General features: G+C 40.9%; 1 protein-coding gene and 1 long non-coding RNA gene across 2 annotated transcripts; one reads left to right on the top strand and one right to left on the bottom strand.

Moving 5' to 3' along the window:
* The first annotated feature begins 281 nt into the window (after window positions 1-281).
* LOC119907883 lies at window positions 282-1,187 on the top strand. The gene is made up of 2 exons (XR_005445146.1): window positions 282-361; window positions 565-1,187. It is a non-coding gene; the product is annotated as an uncharacterized LOC119907883 (long non-coding RNA).
* Window positions 1,188-3,050: 1,863 nt separating this feature from the next.
* On the bottom strand, window positions 3,051-14,965 carry sh3bp5a (SH3-domain binding protein 5a (BTK-associated)). The gene is made up of 9 exons (XM_038725387.1): window positions 14,653-14,965; window positions 14,112-14,174; window positions 11,900-12,028; window positions 7,502-7,666; window positions 7,295-7,425; window positions 6,968-7,010; window positions 6,198-6,408; window positions 5,663-6,043; window positions 3,051-4,348 (listed from the first exon to the last, which is right to left on the bottom strand). The coding sequence occupies exons 1-9, from the start codon at window positions 14,728-14,730 to the stop codon at window positions 4,173-4,175; spliced, it is 1,377 nt and encodes a 458-aa protein (XP_038581315.1). The 5' UTR covers window positions 14,731-14,965; the 3' UTR covers window positions 3,051-4,172.
* Between the last annotated feature and the right edge of the window lie 154 nt (window positions 14,966-15,119).

Below are 15,119 nucleotides of genomic sequence, written 5' to 3'. Positions count from 1 at the left end.
TCTTGTTGTCATCTCATCAGGTCATTAAGTAAACAAATTTGAATTAAACTGGATGGAGTCACAGGTTTTAATCTACCATCAAACGTTCCTAAGGTAAGCTGATGAGTTTTAATATGGATCAAGGCCTAGAAGTTTGGTAGACACCTCATGCGCACTGCTACATTTTACTCACACTTGATAATTTCTATTGATTGATGCATCTTCTCACCATACCCCATGTAAAAAATTGTCTATTTAAGGAGAAAAGTCCTTTTTTTTAATCTTTTTTTCTTGTTTTCAACAGATCAGGTCATTAAGGAAACAGATTTGAATGAAACTGGATGGAGTCACAGGTTTTAATCTACCATCAAACATTCTTAAGGTAAGCTGACAAGTTTTAGTTTTTCATCAGGCTTAGAGGTTTGGGCAGACACCTCTGGCGTGTTTCTACATTTCAGTCATGTTTTCACCATACCGCATGTAAAAAAAAAAAAAAATATATATATATATATATATATATATATATATATATATATATATATATATTTTGTATGTTTTCAACTAATCAGCTTTTAAAAATAACAGATTTTATTGATCTTGGAAGGAGTTGCAGATTTCCTAATCCTTTCCAACGCTCCTAAGGTAACCTGATGATTTTTATTTTGATTAAGGCCTAGAAGTTTGGGTAGACACTTCAAGCATGCATCTGCATTTCACTCATACTTTGTAACCTCTACTCATTGCAGAATGTTGTTTTTTCTTTGTGGGCACATGAGCCCCCCTGCTGTTTTTCTACTTCTCTCTGTCTTTATGTCCCTTGCTTTTGCACCTGTTCTCTTTTTCAGAACCGATGCTGCACTTCGGACCATCTGCTGCCTTGAGACGTCTCGATCCCTTCATTCCTTCCCTCTTTAACTCTTTCAACCCATTACACATAATGGTTACCCTGCACAGTTGCTCTTCATGAAGTTTCTCCACATTTTTCCCGTAAAGGGTTTTTGTGGAGTTTTTCTTTTATTGGCATCTTGACATGGTAAATCACAAGCTTTGTCTGCAGGTCAGTATTTGTCTCAGCTCCCCTAAAGGTGACCAGTGTTCCTCCAGAAAGCAACAGAACTTGATAACAACAATCAACCATAATATCAAAGAATCTTTATTTTAATCCTACAATGAATAATATAATAAATACAATTGTACCTAAATATTAATCTGATCTCATTTGTGGTCTTTAATTCTTATTATGTGTACATACACATTTGGTTGTCAGTTAACTAAAACCAAGTAGCCTGAAACTCCTGCTAAAACCCTCAGAAGCGGAGTACATACAACCACCCAACTTGACACTAGATGTCAGTATCTTACAGAACATTGGTTTATTGCTCAATATTACAAATCGCAGGATGCAGCATAATTGAGCAGCAACATGTTCTCAGGAGTATGTGCAGACAGGCAGAAGAGAGAACTGACTGGAAGACAGAGTCATAGAATAAAAGTAACTGTGCTGCACAAAGCTCTGTCAGTCTCAGAGTGTCAGGGTGCTAACTGAAGTCATGAGAAAACCGTGCAACAGCTGACCAGCCAGCAGGGCATCAAAACAGTCACTGTGTGTGTGTGTGTGTGTTCAGTACTCAACTAAAAGAGAGAGGAAAATGGTAGGAAAGCCTATTTTCTAATGGACACTTTTCAAGAACTATGATAAACATTACTGACAATCATGATACAGGGATCAAATGGAACAAGGGAATGCTGCAGGACTAAGTTGCAGTTTTGCTGTCAACATTGTGGTCTGACATATTATCTGATGTTGACTTACTAAGCTTTATAGTTCAGTTCAGTGTCCTTTATTGGCAAGAATGTTTCATTTAAACAATGTTGCCAAAGCAGTTTCAAAATCAAAAGTTTAGATTTCAATATGACATAACAAGATCAATCCAATCAAAGCCATTCAATTTGGCAGTTATAAATTACAAAAACAAAAATAACAAATATAGATACAACATAGACTGTAAATAAAAAGGATGACTTAACCTGCCATGCAGCAAATATTAAGTGCAACAGTCAGTAGCTGGCCTTCAGGTTGTGACACAGGGACACATACTTCGCGGCAAGGTTTGCTGTATGTCCTACTATTTGGATTATTCCTAATTTATCTTCAAGTTTTTTTAAATTCGGTATTAATAGATGGAATTTCTCAAAATATTGCTCTGTTATGCTTCTATATTTAGCCCATTTCAGGAGAAAACGTGTCTGTCTCCACCTCGCCGGTCATTTATATTTGTCATCATTCAATTTTACATAAACACATAGCATAAACAAATATTTTCAAGTAACTTTTCTTGTATACTTTTGTGTGCTCAAGATATGAACTGAGCCAGACACTTTGACAAATAAACATTTCAATGTTCAAACTATGTACTGAAGACTCTAAATAACCCCAAACATATCATTGGCATTTTTGCACTTGCACTTGCATGTTACTCACTACAATATTGGTCATCATGCAATTAACTAATATCATCTGATAATATCAGGTTCTAAGTAATGTATGTAACATGGTGAGGGTGAAAAAACACTGAAAGAAATGGGGAAAAAAGTGTAAATTTAAAGCGAGGTTACAATGACAAATTGATTTGCAGTATCTATTAATCTTGCAGCTGTATCCATCTTATCTATATCCCATACTGTGCACCTGATAATGCAGCCAGGTGAATATTATAACAAATCAGTTTCAGTTTCTACAGTAATTCGTACTGCTGCAGTGATTCTGATTCAGCAAAACCAGTCATTTTTATGACAAGGTCGTACTGGACACATCTGTGAGCTTTAGAGGTGCTGGTAGGCAGATTTTGTTACCTTTTTTGTGCACAAAGCCAGCAATTCACTCAGCTGTTGCCGTACAGGACAGCTGTGTGTGTGTGTGTGTGTGTGTGTGTGTGTGTGATCAGAGGACTCAGGTTCCTGTGACTCCTGCTAATGTGTTTACGGTTTACAGCATGAAATGCCATATATTCTCTAACAGCGTGCTAACAGACATTGTCGAAGACTGATATACAAATAATCAGCTACGTGTAGCACATGTTTAGTGCTTATTTTATTTTGTGTTAAACAATAACAATAGTAACCACAAAACATTGTTCATTTACAAGAATACAGGAGTATAAATATAGAATATCTGTCCTACGGGGTAGTATTTGAGCATTTCTCTAAAACACAACAGACACACACTCAAAAAATCATTCGCTCAATCATTCAGAAAAAACAAATGGAAGACCATTAGTGTCTCAAAAGGTTCAGTCCCTTCTGAAGACAGTCTCTTCTTTAGTTTAGTGCTGAGAGTACTGCTTGCACTCCACTTTCCTCCTTGACTACTTTTTCTCCAAAATAGTCTCTACGTCTTACATTTCAAATTGACTTTTAGGAGTTACAGGAGGAGCTCAATAATCAAGGCAGAACACTGACACATTCAACAGCTTGTTTTGTCCCATTTTGTTCCTCATTAGGAGATTCAGATCCAAAAAAAGTGGCTCACTGTACACATTAATACAAAACATTGGTGTCTGTAGCATATTAACATCAATCAATGTTAAACTTTGACACCTCACTGTAAAGCATCCTCGTTGAAACAGAAAGCAAAGAGGTTTATGGGACATGCAGTTTTTTGAATAATGCTTGCACAATACCAACAGAGACCAACCCTCCTGTCCCTACGCTCATTTATTTTGAATACATCCTCATGGGTTCACAATTTCTTTGACAATGATGTTATGATGTTAAAATACACTACATGTTGCACCATTTTTAATATGACACCATCTGATGTTTAGATAATACAGAAACCTATGCTGCCTTCAAATGTGTTTCCTGTTTTCACTGAAAGAGTCCATATCTTGTTGTATTCATGAAGTGTTTACTGATGTTTTCAGAAATGGCAGAGGCCATGGAAATACATTTTTCAGTAGATGGTAAATTAATACACTGTAATTTTAGTTATAGAGTTTTTCAATGCCAAGCATGTCGTGTACACGAATTCCTATGTTATAACCACAAGCTCACAAGTTCCATTTGAAGGCAGCAATGATGTCAGGTTGGTTGGAGCGTGTGCTCTTCATCCTGCCCCGCCCCATGTCTTCTGAGAGTTCAGTTTGAGGCTTGAAGCTGGGCACGGTGAGTGTTTCATGTGTGATAGACGTTGATTAGACACTGTTGAGAAGCAGAATGGTAGTAGCTGAACTGGGAGAAGAAATTTCAGGGTTAATGTAATGGGGGTCTTGTTCATCCCCGGTGTCCTCTTCTTGCTTTTGTGCTACAGTCAAGGTTAGCTTGTTCAAACTGGCTTCTAGCGTTGCCTCCGCTCCCTCTGCTCTGTCACCTGCAACACACACACAGAAACAGGGCATGTAATGGTGAATAAATTTGCATGTTAAAGTAAACCAAAGGTTCCACCAACTTACTCAATGAAACAAAACTTTATTGAAAACCAATCACTTTCCAGTTAATTTCATCCACCTCTAGCACGATGGATATGATGCTGTTTTACAAAATGTGATGGTTCAGATTCCCAACCAAGCACAGAGAAACAAATTATTATATTTTGTGCTAATAGTCAAGGTTTCAGTGGACAGCTTTACTGTCTTATTTTTAAAAGGCACTTTCAGAGTTCAAGAGATAAAGACCTTTTAGAAAGTAAAGGTGTAAATAAGGTGTGCAAAATTGCTATTGGCCTTTAAAAATATACACAATATAATTTTAAACAAACCCAGGGTAAAACCTAGCTCAACTTTAATTTATACTACTTTGAGCAAATAAACTGTGTGTGAATTCTTTCTATTGACGTCACACATAGTTTTAAGTGATACTTAAACACTTCTTGGAAAGTTGTTTTTCTCTGTATCTTTTTTTTAGTTTAACATTTTGGAAAATATGCTTATTAGCTATCTTTTCCAGAGTGAGACAAGAATATTGATATCAATCTCATGTTTGTGTGTTACTTAGAGTCAGGACCTGGTTTGCCTACCTTATTATAAGTTAGTGGAGTCCATGGGACCGAGCCTAGCTCTGTCCAAAGTTCAAAAATACACCTACTAACACATCTAAAGCTCACTAACTAACATGTTGTATGCAGTTTGTTTAATCCATACAAAAAACAGACATGTAAAAAATGACTAGTAGTGGTTTCAGTGAAAGTTCCATGGTTAACTTTTTCTTGGGGAACAATAGGTTGACACAGTGACTTCCTGGAGCCTTGTCACAGTGAGGCTGCCAGATTTCATACAATTGTCCATGTACAGAGGATGGATGGATGGATGGATATTATTTGCCAATGAATAGTTATAGTATGTAACTAATAAATTATATTATAGCAATTGGTCAGCTTTAGAGATGCTGGTATGCATGTTTAGGAAGTTTTGACAGAGCCAAGCTAGCTGTTTCCCCCCACTTCCAGGCTTCATGCTAAACTAGGCTAACCACATCCAGACTCAAGCTCTGTTCTTAACGCACTGACAGGAATTTGGTATTGATCTTCTAATCGCAACTTTCAGAAAGTATAAGCATATTTCAGAACGTGCTGAGCTTATTGAACGTCCCACTACAAAAATACAAAACAGTTTCAAAATGTAAGATGAAAAATCATAATCAGAAGTCAACACACATATACACACACACAGATGTGATGAACACAAACCTCTCTCCTGGTCGCAGTCTGGAGAGGAAGCTCCACTGCACTGGCTGCGAGGGCCCAGGAGAGGCGAGGCATGCCCGGAACTGCACACTGAGTCTGGGTCATGAGAGCTACAGGGGCTCGCTAAGTCCAGGCCGCCAGGACAGGAGGAGGAGAGGATGGAGGAAGAGGGAGAGGAGGACAGGTAGGAGCAGGAGGTGTAGAGCAAGGAGGAAGGGTAAGGGCAGGGGGTGTCTAGTGGGGTAGAGGCAGAGGTGGAAGGATGAGAGGAAGATGAGGAAGGTGAGGCGGGCATGGCTCGGGATGAGGAGGTGGCATGAGTGTCGGCCTCCTCCTCAGAGCTGCTACTGTGACTGCCCTCTTCGTCAATTGATACAGACACCACTGAAAAACGCACACACACACACACACACACACACACACACACACACACACACATGCACATTAAACATGCAGACACCAACAAAACAAACAACATCTCATAATGTGGGTGGATGAAGTGGATGACTATTCATTTCTAAGCTTCACTTATACTCACTTGACAGACCGTCTGACTCCATCTTGAAGTTGCTAATGTCCTCATTTCCCCCATCTCCCTCTGCACCAACGCCCTGCTCCCTGGTTCCCATGGAGCGTCGCTGGGCATGGATCTCTTCGGAGATGCTCTCTAGGTTGCGTAGTGCTGCGCGGTACTCGGCCTTAGCGACCACAAGTTTGGCCTGCCGCTCATCCACATGACGCTTCAGTTGCTATGAGAAATCAAACCCTGTTTCTTAGTAAAACTGAATTGACACATGAATTGTATATATATAAATTTGACAATTGTCTTTCCAAGAACCTGACATTTACACAGTCAAGCTCGGGGTAAGTGCTTTCGTTCCAAAGCTAACACGGCTAAGGCAACAGCAATGCTAGCAGTTCTGTGAGACTGTACAATGGCAAAGTGGTACTTTGAGTTAAATGTTGATGTTAACATGCTAATATTTTGCAGGTTCACCATTTTACTTTAGCATGTTGGTATGGTAATTAACACTAAACAAAGTAGAGCTGAGGCCGAAGGCGGTGACATCCGTTTTAAAGATATTTGGTAAAAACTTATTTAAATGTTTGACCTAGTGACGGTGCTAAATGGAAAGTTCAGAGTTCACCAACGTTATTACAATTTGTCCAGAGGGGGCAATAGTATGATATTTCAGTCTGGACCAAAGTGGTAGCCGGAAGGTAACTTGTAAACTACAGTGACATGAAATGGTTTGGCTAAAAGTATCTTAACGTTTAAAGTGTTTAAATACCTGCTAACATACATACCTCTAGCTGTAGATAATACTTTGCTTTCAGTTCAAAATAAGGCCTACAGGGGGAGAAAAAGAAGAAAAAGTGAGAAAGAGGGAGGGAGAAACTGTCAGTGGAGAAATGTCTAGAAAAATAACACTCCTCTATGAGCAGTCACATTCCTTGGCTCCTACAAAGGGAGCACACCCCAGCGCTGCACAACTGACACATGAAACATCTGGACTGCATCAGATGACATAAACGTAGCCCCGCTTTCTCACACACAAACACACTCACACAGAGCGAGGCCCAAGCAGGGGGAAAAGAAGAGGAAACATTCAGAGGGGAAACAAAGGCTCAGACCTAGATTTGTTGATGGAGCGTTTGAGTTTCTTCTCTAACTGCCTCATGTGGCTGATGGAGGAATTGTAATTGGATGCCGTTTTCCTGTGTTCAGCCTCGCTCCGTGTTCTCGCCTGCTCGGCCTCCATCACCTGAAACAATCAAGAAAGGTTTATTTTACCTGTATGATCCAAGCAAAAGAACAATCATATAATGACTGCTCTGTACCCTCTGTGTGGCATGGTTGAGCATTTCCTGCCAGGCAGAGTCAAACTGGCGGCTGTCCTCCTCCAGCAGCCTCTCCTCGGCCAAGGCGATGGTCTCCTTGGCTGCACGCAGGATCTCCACCGCCCGCTGGAACTCCTGAGTGGCCTTTTGTGCTTCAACCTGGGCCTAGAGTTCAGAGAGAGAAGGGTGGACATCAAATGTGATAGCTACAAGTTTCCTGCTTGGAAATACTACTGACACTTTCAGGTGTTAAATATTTCTGCTGTTGAGTTCAGGGTGATTTCACTTAATTTTGATGTCATGAAAAGTGATATGTGGGAAAAAACTGACAGAGAGCATAAATCATAGCATAGTGACAGCTTCAAACCACTTAAAATTCCCTTTTTGGTTATTAATTTCAACCAGCAAGTAGGCCCGGCGTTTGTTCTCACATAGTGCAGCAGCAGTTTCCAGTGTGTGTCTGTGTGTGTTTTCTGACCGAAATTTCCTCTGGAGGAGCCATGGTCGATTCGTTATGACAGCCATAGAGGGATGAAGAGATCTTGGTATCGCACACACATACATACGCACAGAAAGACAACTGTGCCTTGATCCAACAGACAAACAGAAGCATTGTCACTAAGAAAATCTGACACTCTTGTCAGTGGGCTCTGCCAGCCCACGGTCACAGTCAATAGGATGATTATTCCCATCATCCTGGGCCTACTCAGATGCTTAAGTCATGCCTCAGACCGACAGACCGAGTGTATTGGCTGACTAGCGAGATTAAGCAATTGCAATAACTCCAATCAGATTTTCTGGAATAAAAAAAATTATATTTTTTCTTGGGAAGAGAGCTGACGACATCACCAGGATTTAATGTCAACATTGGGGCCTCAGATAATAATGTCTATAACAATTAACATGGCTTTCAAGTAAAAGTACAGAATGAAAATAAACCTAAAAACACACAAGCTACATGCTTTTTTTCACAAGACCTTGTTTCAAGAAAAAGCAACAGTATAGAATTTAGCTGCTGCTGTGATACCTCCACATAGCATGCATATTGATTATTATGTTAGATTTTGGAATGCTCTACATATCTAACATAAATCACAAACAGAAGAAACAAAACCACTTCCTCGTCTTCCTACCGAACATGCAGACTTTCATTTTAAGAAACTGAAATGGTTTGTACTAGGCAAAAACGTTATAGCGAACACATCTCTGAACAAATCTGTTCTAATTTCACTTGCATCAGAGACTTCCAAAATTATGCAGCAACGGGCAGTCCCACTGATACTTTCCCCCAACCCTTTGAAAGCTTTATGGAGTTCTAGTACATTTTCTTAAGTGTTACAGTCAATTGGTACAAATTTCCCTTAAAGCTGAAGGTGGATCAGTTGTTTTATGGCTTGTGTAACCTTGGACATTTTATAACATACCCTGTCTGCCAGTATGCCCCTTGTCCTGTTTTAACTGTATTTTCAGTTTGTATTAACCGTATAGAAACAAACTTGCTGGTCTAGTTTGTTTTTCTATCTTTGAGTATTTTGAATGGATTATTGTATGCCATTGTTGCAGCTAAATGGCCATTTATAACTATGAAATAAAGCCATCCATTCATGTGAAACTATAAACCCTTTCACAGTTTAGAGTGTTTCCTCAAATCAGTAGACGACAAGAAAAAACCTGATACCAGTTTAAGTTACCAGGTTCTTTATTTCCTCTGTCTTAACTTGCTAAGAGGTGTTTTTAGAAAAAGAGCAAACTGAGTTATAATAATTAGCGATTAGAAGCCTATATTCACTGTGTGCATTAGACGTCTGAGCTTTTAGGGTTTTGACACATGTTACTCTGTGTGTAATAAGAGGGATGGCACCAAAATGCTCGCAGACCATAGTAGATAGATATTGGAACATGCTAACAAACATCTGTTGATTTGTGGCGTCTTAGAGCAGCACAACAAGGTGTAAACACAATATTATCATATTACCACCGTATAAAGTTATTATGGCAAACGTGTTAGCAAACAGTTGCCTATTTACTAGAAGCAACAGTCCTGTTTCTGGCCACCTAGGGAATGTTAGTCTAATCTACAGTACTATTCACTCTTGTTTTGGTTCCGTTTTTGATCTCTATCACAATCTTAAGGGAAATATATGGCTCTTTGAGTGCTATATGTTGTTCACCTAGTTGCTAACTTTGTCTGCCTGGCCAAAAAGCATATGTGCTGGTGGGTTTATCAGGGCTTCTTTGTTGAAATAGTTGCATCTTGAAACAATGGACATTTTAAACATATTAAATACTCCAGGAGTTGAAGGGAACTGCCGAGTAGGGTCACAATCATCTGTGCTTTTGTAAATACAAGCCACATATTTCACATTAAACAGACTTCCAAAAGGTCAGCAGACCTCTCTCAGCTGTTACACACTTTTTCTCACGGCCTTCCCTTGCTTTATGTCACATTAACCTCTGTAACACGACCCCCTTCACTGTCAGCCATGTTTATGACAAAGGGTCCAACAGTGACGTGAGAAAGCACAGATCTGCATCGTCTCCCACAGATTGTAGAAACTCTACGAGCTGGCGTCTTTTGTGTCGCATTGTTGTGATATCTGAGCGTTGCAGGGGTTAGATATGCTATCCAAGGTTGTCAAGACCCCTTCCAGAAGGCAAAGAGGTAGAGGAAGGGAGCAGGAAGATATAAGTTGCTCTTTGCATGCAATCTGTTAGTTTGACTGGCAAAGATGAATCCCTCCTCGTTGTCCCTCGTCATGACCCATTTCCCAGGCTCAGAGAAGAGAGGGGGCGCAGGGAAGACAGGAGGAGGCTGACGGATACTTGATGAGGAGAAACCATCAATGGCTTGTCAAGCTGGAGATAAAAAGTCACACAAAAGACAGAGCAGCAGCACACTTCCTTTCTCATGCAGGGTTAGTGTTTATTCATAGTGCTGTCAGTACCCACAATATCTGACTGCGTCTGAGGCAAACAACATGATGGTTTTCGTCTGAAATACCACAACACGCTGTCACCTCCTCCTATGCCTGTTCATATCATACCACTAAAGGGGGCTTTTGTATATCTGTGTGCGTAACTGCGCACATGGATCATTTTTATTTCATGTGTCAGACAGTGTCACTCCGTCTGACACCTCTCTACCCCTTGTCTCTAGACATTCACCCCATTTACAGTTTTCGGGAGGTGAGACGTGGAGGGTGAAGAGGTAGAAAGAGGTGACTGAAACAGGAGAAAGACAGACAGACAGACTGACAGGCAGTGGCACAGAAGAGGATGCTGGGTAAAAAAGGACAAAAGATAGGACAGTACAGGCAAATTCCTACACACCACCCCCCCAAGTCTGTTGGAATGTATGGGGGAAAACATGGGGGTTGGGAGCTGAGACTGGCTTATGGGTGGGGGTAGGTACAATATTGTGTGTGTGTGTGTGTGTGTGTGTGTGTGTGTGTGTGTGTGTGTGTGTGTGTGTATGTGTGTGTTCTGGTAGGGTCAGTGAGGGTAAAGCATTTGAATCCCTTTAAAGTAGGTCATATATTAAATATTAAATATCCATCCATAAATCATTACCAGACAATACGCCAGTTTAACTTGAGGCCTTCATCGGCTTTGCTCTATTAAATCTATCTCCTGATCACACACACACACACAGACAAGTGAGGTCCCATCAAAATGCAAAACCCCCCAGTAATCCCCGTCTGTCACGTGTCAGAAGAAGATGCCACTGGCAGGTAGTTTGTCGTATTCCAACAGAGACAAGAAGGGACACACACACACATATACATAATCTATTTTAGTTTTACAGCTCAGCTCTGACACACAAATGTCAGCCTTCTGATGAAGGACTCTTCTTCCTTACTGGCTGAGAAGAAGGGTTCTGGACACTACATTTCTGGTGCTAGCCAATCAAATGAAAGCCTTATCAGGGTGGGGCATTTAGACAGTTAAAGACATGACCCCTCTGGAGAGGGAACAACACAGTTTAGTGCACTAACCAGTGGGGAAGTTGCCCTACTTTGCATCTACCTGCAACAGTGCAGTAAGCATGGAAACGCACAAACCTCTCAGTTGCAGCAAAGGAAGCAAGTAGACAGATGATGAAAAATATGACAAGGCAAGCCGTTTCAGTGCAACTCAGACAACTCCTCTTGCCCACACCGAGCTGGTGTGTGTGTGTGTGTGACACTATCTTAGCACACAGAGGTAAGACTGAGTTTAAAAATAGACATCACGTGTTTGTGCTCCCTTTAAGTAGATATACGCTGAGCTCTTTAAACTTCTCATTGCTAATCCTCAGTAAGCCTGCCCTCAAACACTCTGTCTACCGACCTCAGAGTCACTCCAGCTCTCTTCTGTGAATATGTGTGTGTGTGTGTGTGTGTGTGTGTGTGTGTGTACCTGTCTTGCTACTTTGCGGGCTTCCCAGTAGGGTTTGGAGTCGTCCACAGCCCGACCGATCCTCTTCACCTGCTCGTCAAGCTTCACTGTTGCTTCCACCAGGACCACGCGAAACCGCTGACGACAGTCCTACACACATACACACAAATGTATCAATCAACTTACAGTCATAATACTGCATTTTAAAGTGGTTGTGAATGTGGAAACTGGAGACTGCTGTCAGAAATTAGGAGGTATACAAATTTTTAGCCACGCTAGAAGTGTGGTTTTGTCGGTCTGTCTGTCGATCTTGGTCCAGACTGTCACTTTGTACATACATTCATTGTCCCCAGAGGATTAATCCTACTGACTTTGGTGATACCCAAACATTCCACATAGGGCCATCATCAAGTCAAACTTTTACTTTTTCCAGCACTGAATGAATGACATTCACCATCAGCCTAATTTGCAAATGTGAGCATGCCTCTAAACTAAGACGATGAACATGGTTAACATACCTGCAAAGCCTCTGCACGTTAGCATTGTCATTGGTTGTTGTTGGTTGAGCAAACCTTATATACATTCTTTGGTGGGGAAATCATGATCTTGAAACTGGTATAACATAAGTGGCAACATCTGTGTGTTTGTGTGTGTGTGTGTGTGTGTGTGCACTTTTTGGCATAAAGCCCAAGGTGGCACTGTGACAGTAGACTTGTTATTCATAAATTAGGTCTGTTATCATCTTGTCTTTATGGCAGGGCTACTTCAGGCCATCTGTTTGCATGTGTGTGTGTGTGTGAGTGACAGTGTACAGTTGTGTCTCTCCTTTCCAGAAAGGAGTTTGAAAGGCAGCAGCACCTGCATCCTGTTCATAAAACTGACGAGACTGCAAGAGAGGGTAAACGAGGGAAAAGGAAGAGGGCGCTATGGGAAGCGCACTTCCTATGACATCATTATATTTCCTGACTTCCTGTACCTGAAAAGAGATGGTGACACAGCATACAGTCTGGGAGGTATATTCTGTTTGCCTTTGGTCAAGTATTGTAGTTACTTAGTGATGGCATACCCTCTTGGCCTTGCTGTCTCTTTAGCTCTACCACACACAATCTTAGATCTCTGCACACGAGAGGTTTCCGTTGGCAGAGTAGAGAACCTCATCTCTGAGCAGGGATTTAACCTCATTGCCTCAGCTTTTCCTGAATCCTCTGAATCTACTGCACATCGTCCTTAATCAAGTCCAGCCTGCTTTTCACATTCTTCAGCCCCTGACTTTCATTCTGCTTCACGATGAATGGCCTTCTTTCTTTTTCTGTTTGCCTATGCCTGTGTATTTATATCTGTTACTCTACTGACACACAACTGTATAGCCAAATATATATGGCTAAAGCAGTGGGAAAATGTGCAGTGATCTATAATAATTATCCAGTATTTAGCTGGAAATCATGAAGCTATATATAACAATGGTTGCAACATTGAGAGGCGTGTATACGGACTCCTCTCCCTCCGGCTCTGTCTGTTGTAATTATTCCAGCACTGGTTTGTGGTGTTCAGACGTGAGTGAAGGTCTAATGAGAAACAGAAGAGGCCTACTTTGAGGAAAAGAAAAACCACAGCTTGCCTCTGGAATGTTTTTACTTTTGCTGAACAGTAACCCTTCTGGCATTCTTTTATATCCATGTGAGTGCCGTAAAACAAAACTACCATCCATCTTCCGGCTGTTCCTCATTGTATTTTACATCCTTTTCCTCTTTGGAAGGGTTTGTTTTTTACGGAATGCTGAGGGAGTTGCAGGAAAACGAGGAGAGCACTTGAGGTTTAGCTTTCTTCAAATGTGCCATTCAAATATTATAGTTAACATTCATATCATAGTTCTGCCTCTTGCAGCACTGACAGATCATACAGTGCAGTTTGTAGAGTGACAGTTGCTGCTTCACATTTTCCCTCAGACGCAGCTCCCACATTTAGAAAATTTCCATCTTCGCAAGACATTCCATGTGAACTGTCTCTATGCAGTGGCCTCACATTCCAAAGCACAGTGGGAACAAGATGAATTATCTCACAGCACGGACACGATTTCTCACTTGTTTAGAGCAAAACATAAGATTTTAAGTCTGAATGTGAAACTTGATTGCTCCTTGAGATGGGTGATTGGCAGTGCAACTGAGCCATGGCCCTGCAGGGAGAGACTGTAACGCTGATGATAACGATGTTGGTGGTTGGTGTTTCGTCTTACCTCCAGCTCGCTCTCCCAGCGGTTAATGTCATCTGTGGACTGATTTAACTTCTCCAGCTCTCCCTGTGTACAGAAAACATGGCATGCATGGAACAGCAAAGAGAGAGAGAGAGCGAGAGAGTATAGTTAAACAGATTGTGTGTCTGGAGGCTAAACTGTGTAACTTGTGTTTCCCAAATTACTGAGCATGCAGTGTGTGTGTGTGTGTGTGTGTGTGTGTGTGCGTGTGTTTACTAACAAAGCATTAAAGGGACAAATATTAAATCTATTTATGAACACCTTCAAACATTGCATTGCATGACTACAAAGCACAGTTGACACATTCAGTTAACACTTAATAATTTTAAGTGAAACTGCAATTGCTACAATATAATAGTAATAGAATAAAGTGGTAATGTTTGAAATTTTACTGGCTTTTACTGGCTAACTATATTATCAATATTTTTATCCCACACAGTTCTTTTCACTGGGTTCCACGTTTTCATCTCAATGTCACTTTCACCTCCACATCTGGATCTATTTAAACAAACAAAAATCTAACCTGGATTCTTGGATCCACTTCTTCTTCCTCCTCAGCACAGTCCTCCTCACAATTATTCCCATTTTGTAAAGGATCCATTTTCAATAGCCTATATCTGGAGATTTTTGGCAAAAGAAAACGAGGGTCTCCACTGCAAACAAAGCGCGACCCCGGGGTACTGGACAGCAAGGGTGTCCAGCAGTGATCTGCCCACACTAACCTTTACACTGTGAAAATTGCATGTTTTAGGCTTTTAAAGGTTTCAGTGCGTTTAAAAGGAGTCCGCTGTCTACACAGCAGCGCGTCTGGGAGCACTGTAGAGGATAACAACCTCAGGGATCGCCAGCAGACCAACTGTGGAAAAGAAACTAACTATAATGATCAGTAGGACTACTTCTGGTTTGGGGTTTCAAAATAAAATCTCATTTAGCGTGGCAGTTGGCTTTTAAGGTAAAATGTGGGCAGGTTAGAAATTGATGTCTAAAATA

Source organism: Micropterus salmoides, unplaced genomic scaffold (assembly GCF_014851395.1).
Source record: "Micropterus salmoides isolate LMB-PRFRI ecotype aquatic unplaced genomic scaffold, ASM1485139v1 Ms_hic_scaffold_17, whole genome shotgun sequence".
Lineage (NCBI taxonomy): Eukaryota > Metazoa > Chordata > Actinopteri > Centrarchiformes > Centrarchidae > Micropterus > Micropterus salmoides.
The sequence above is the reverse complement of the archived record's forward strand: the minus strand, read 5'-3'. Positions and strand labels throughout refer to the sequence as shown.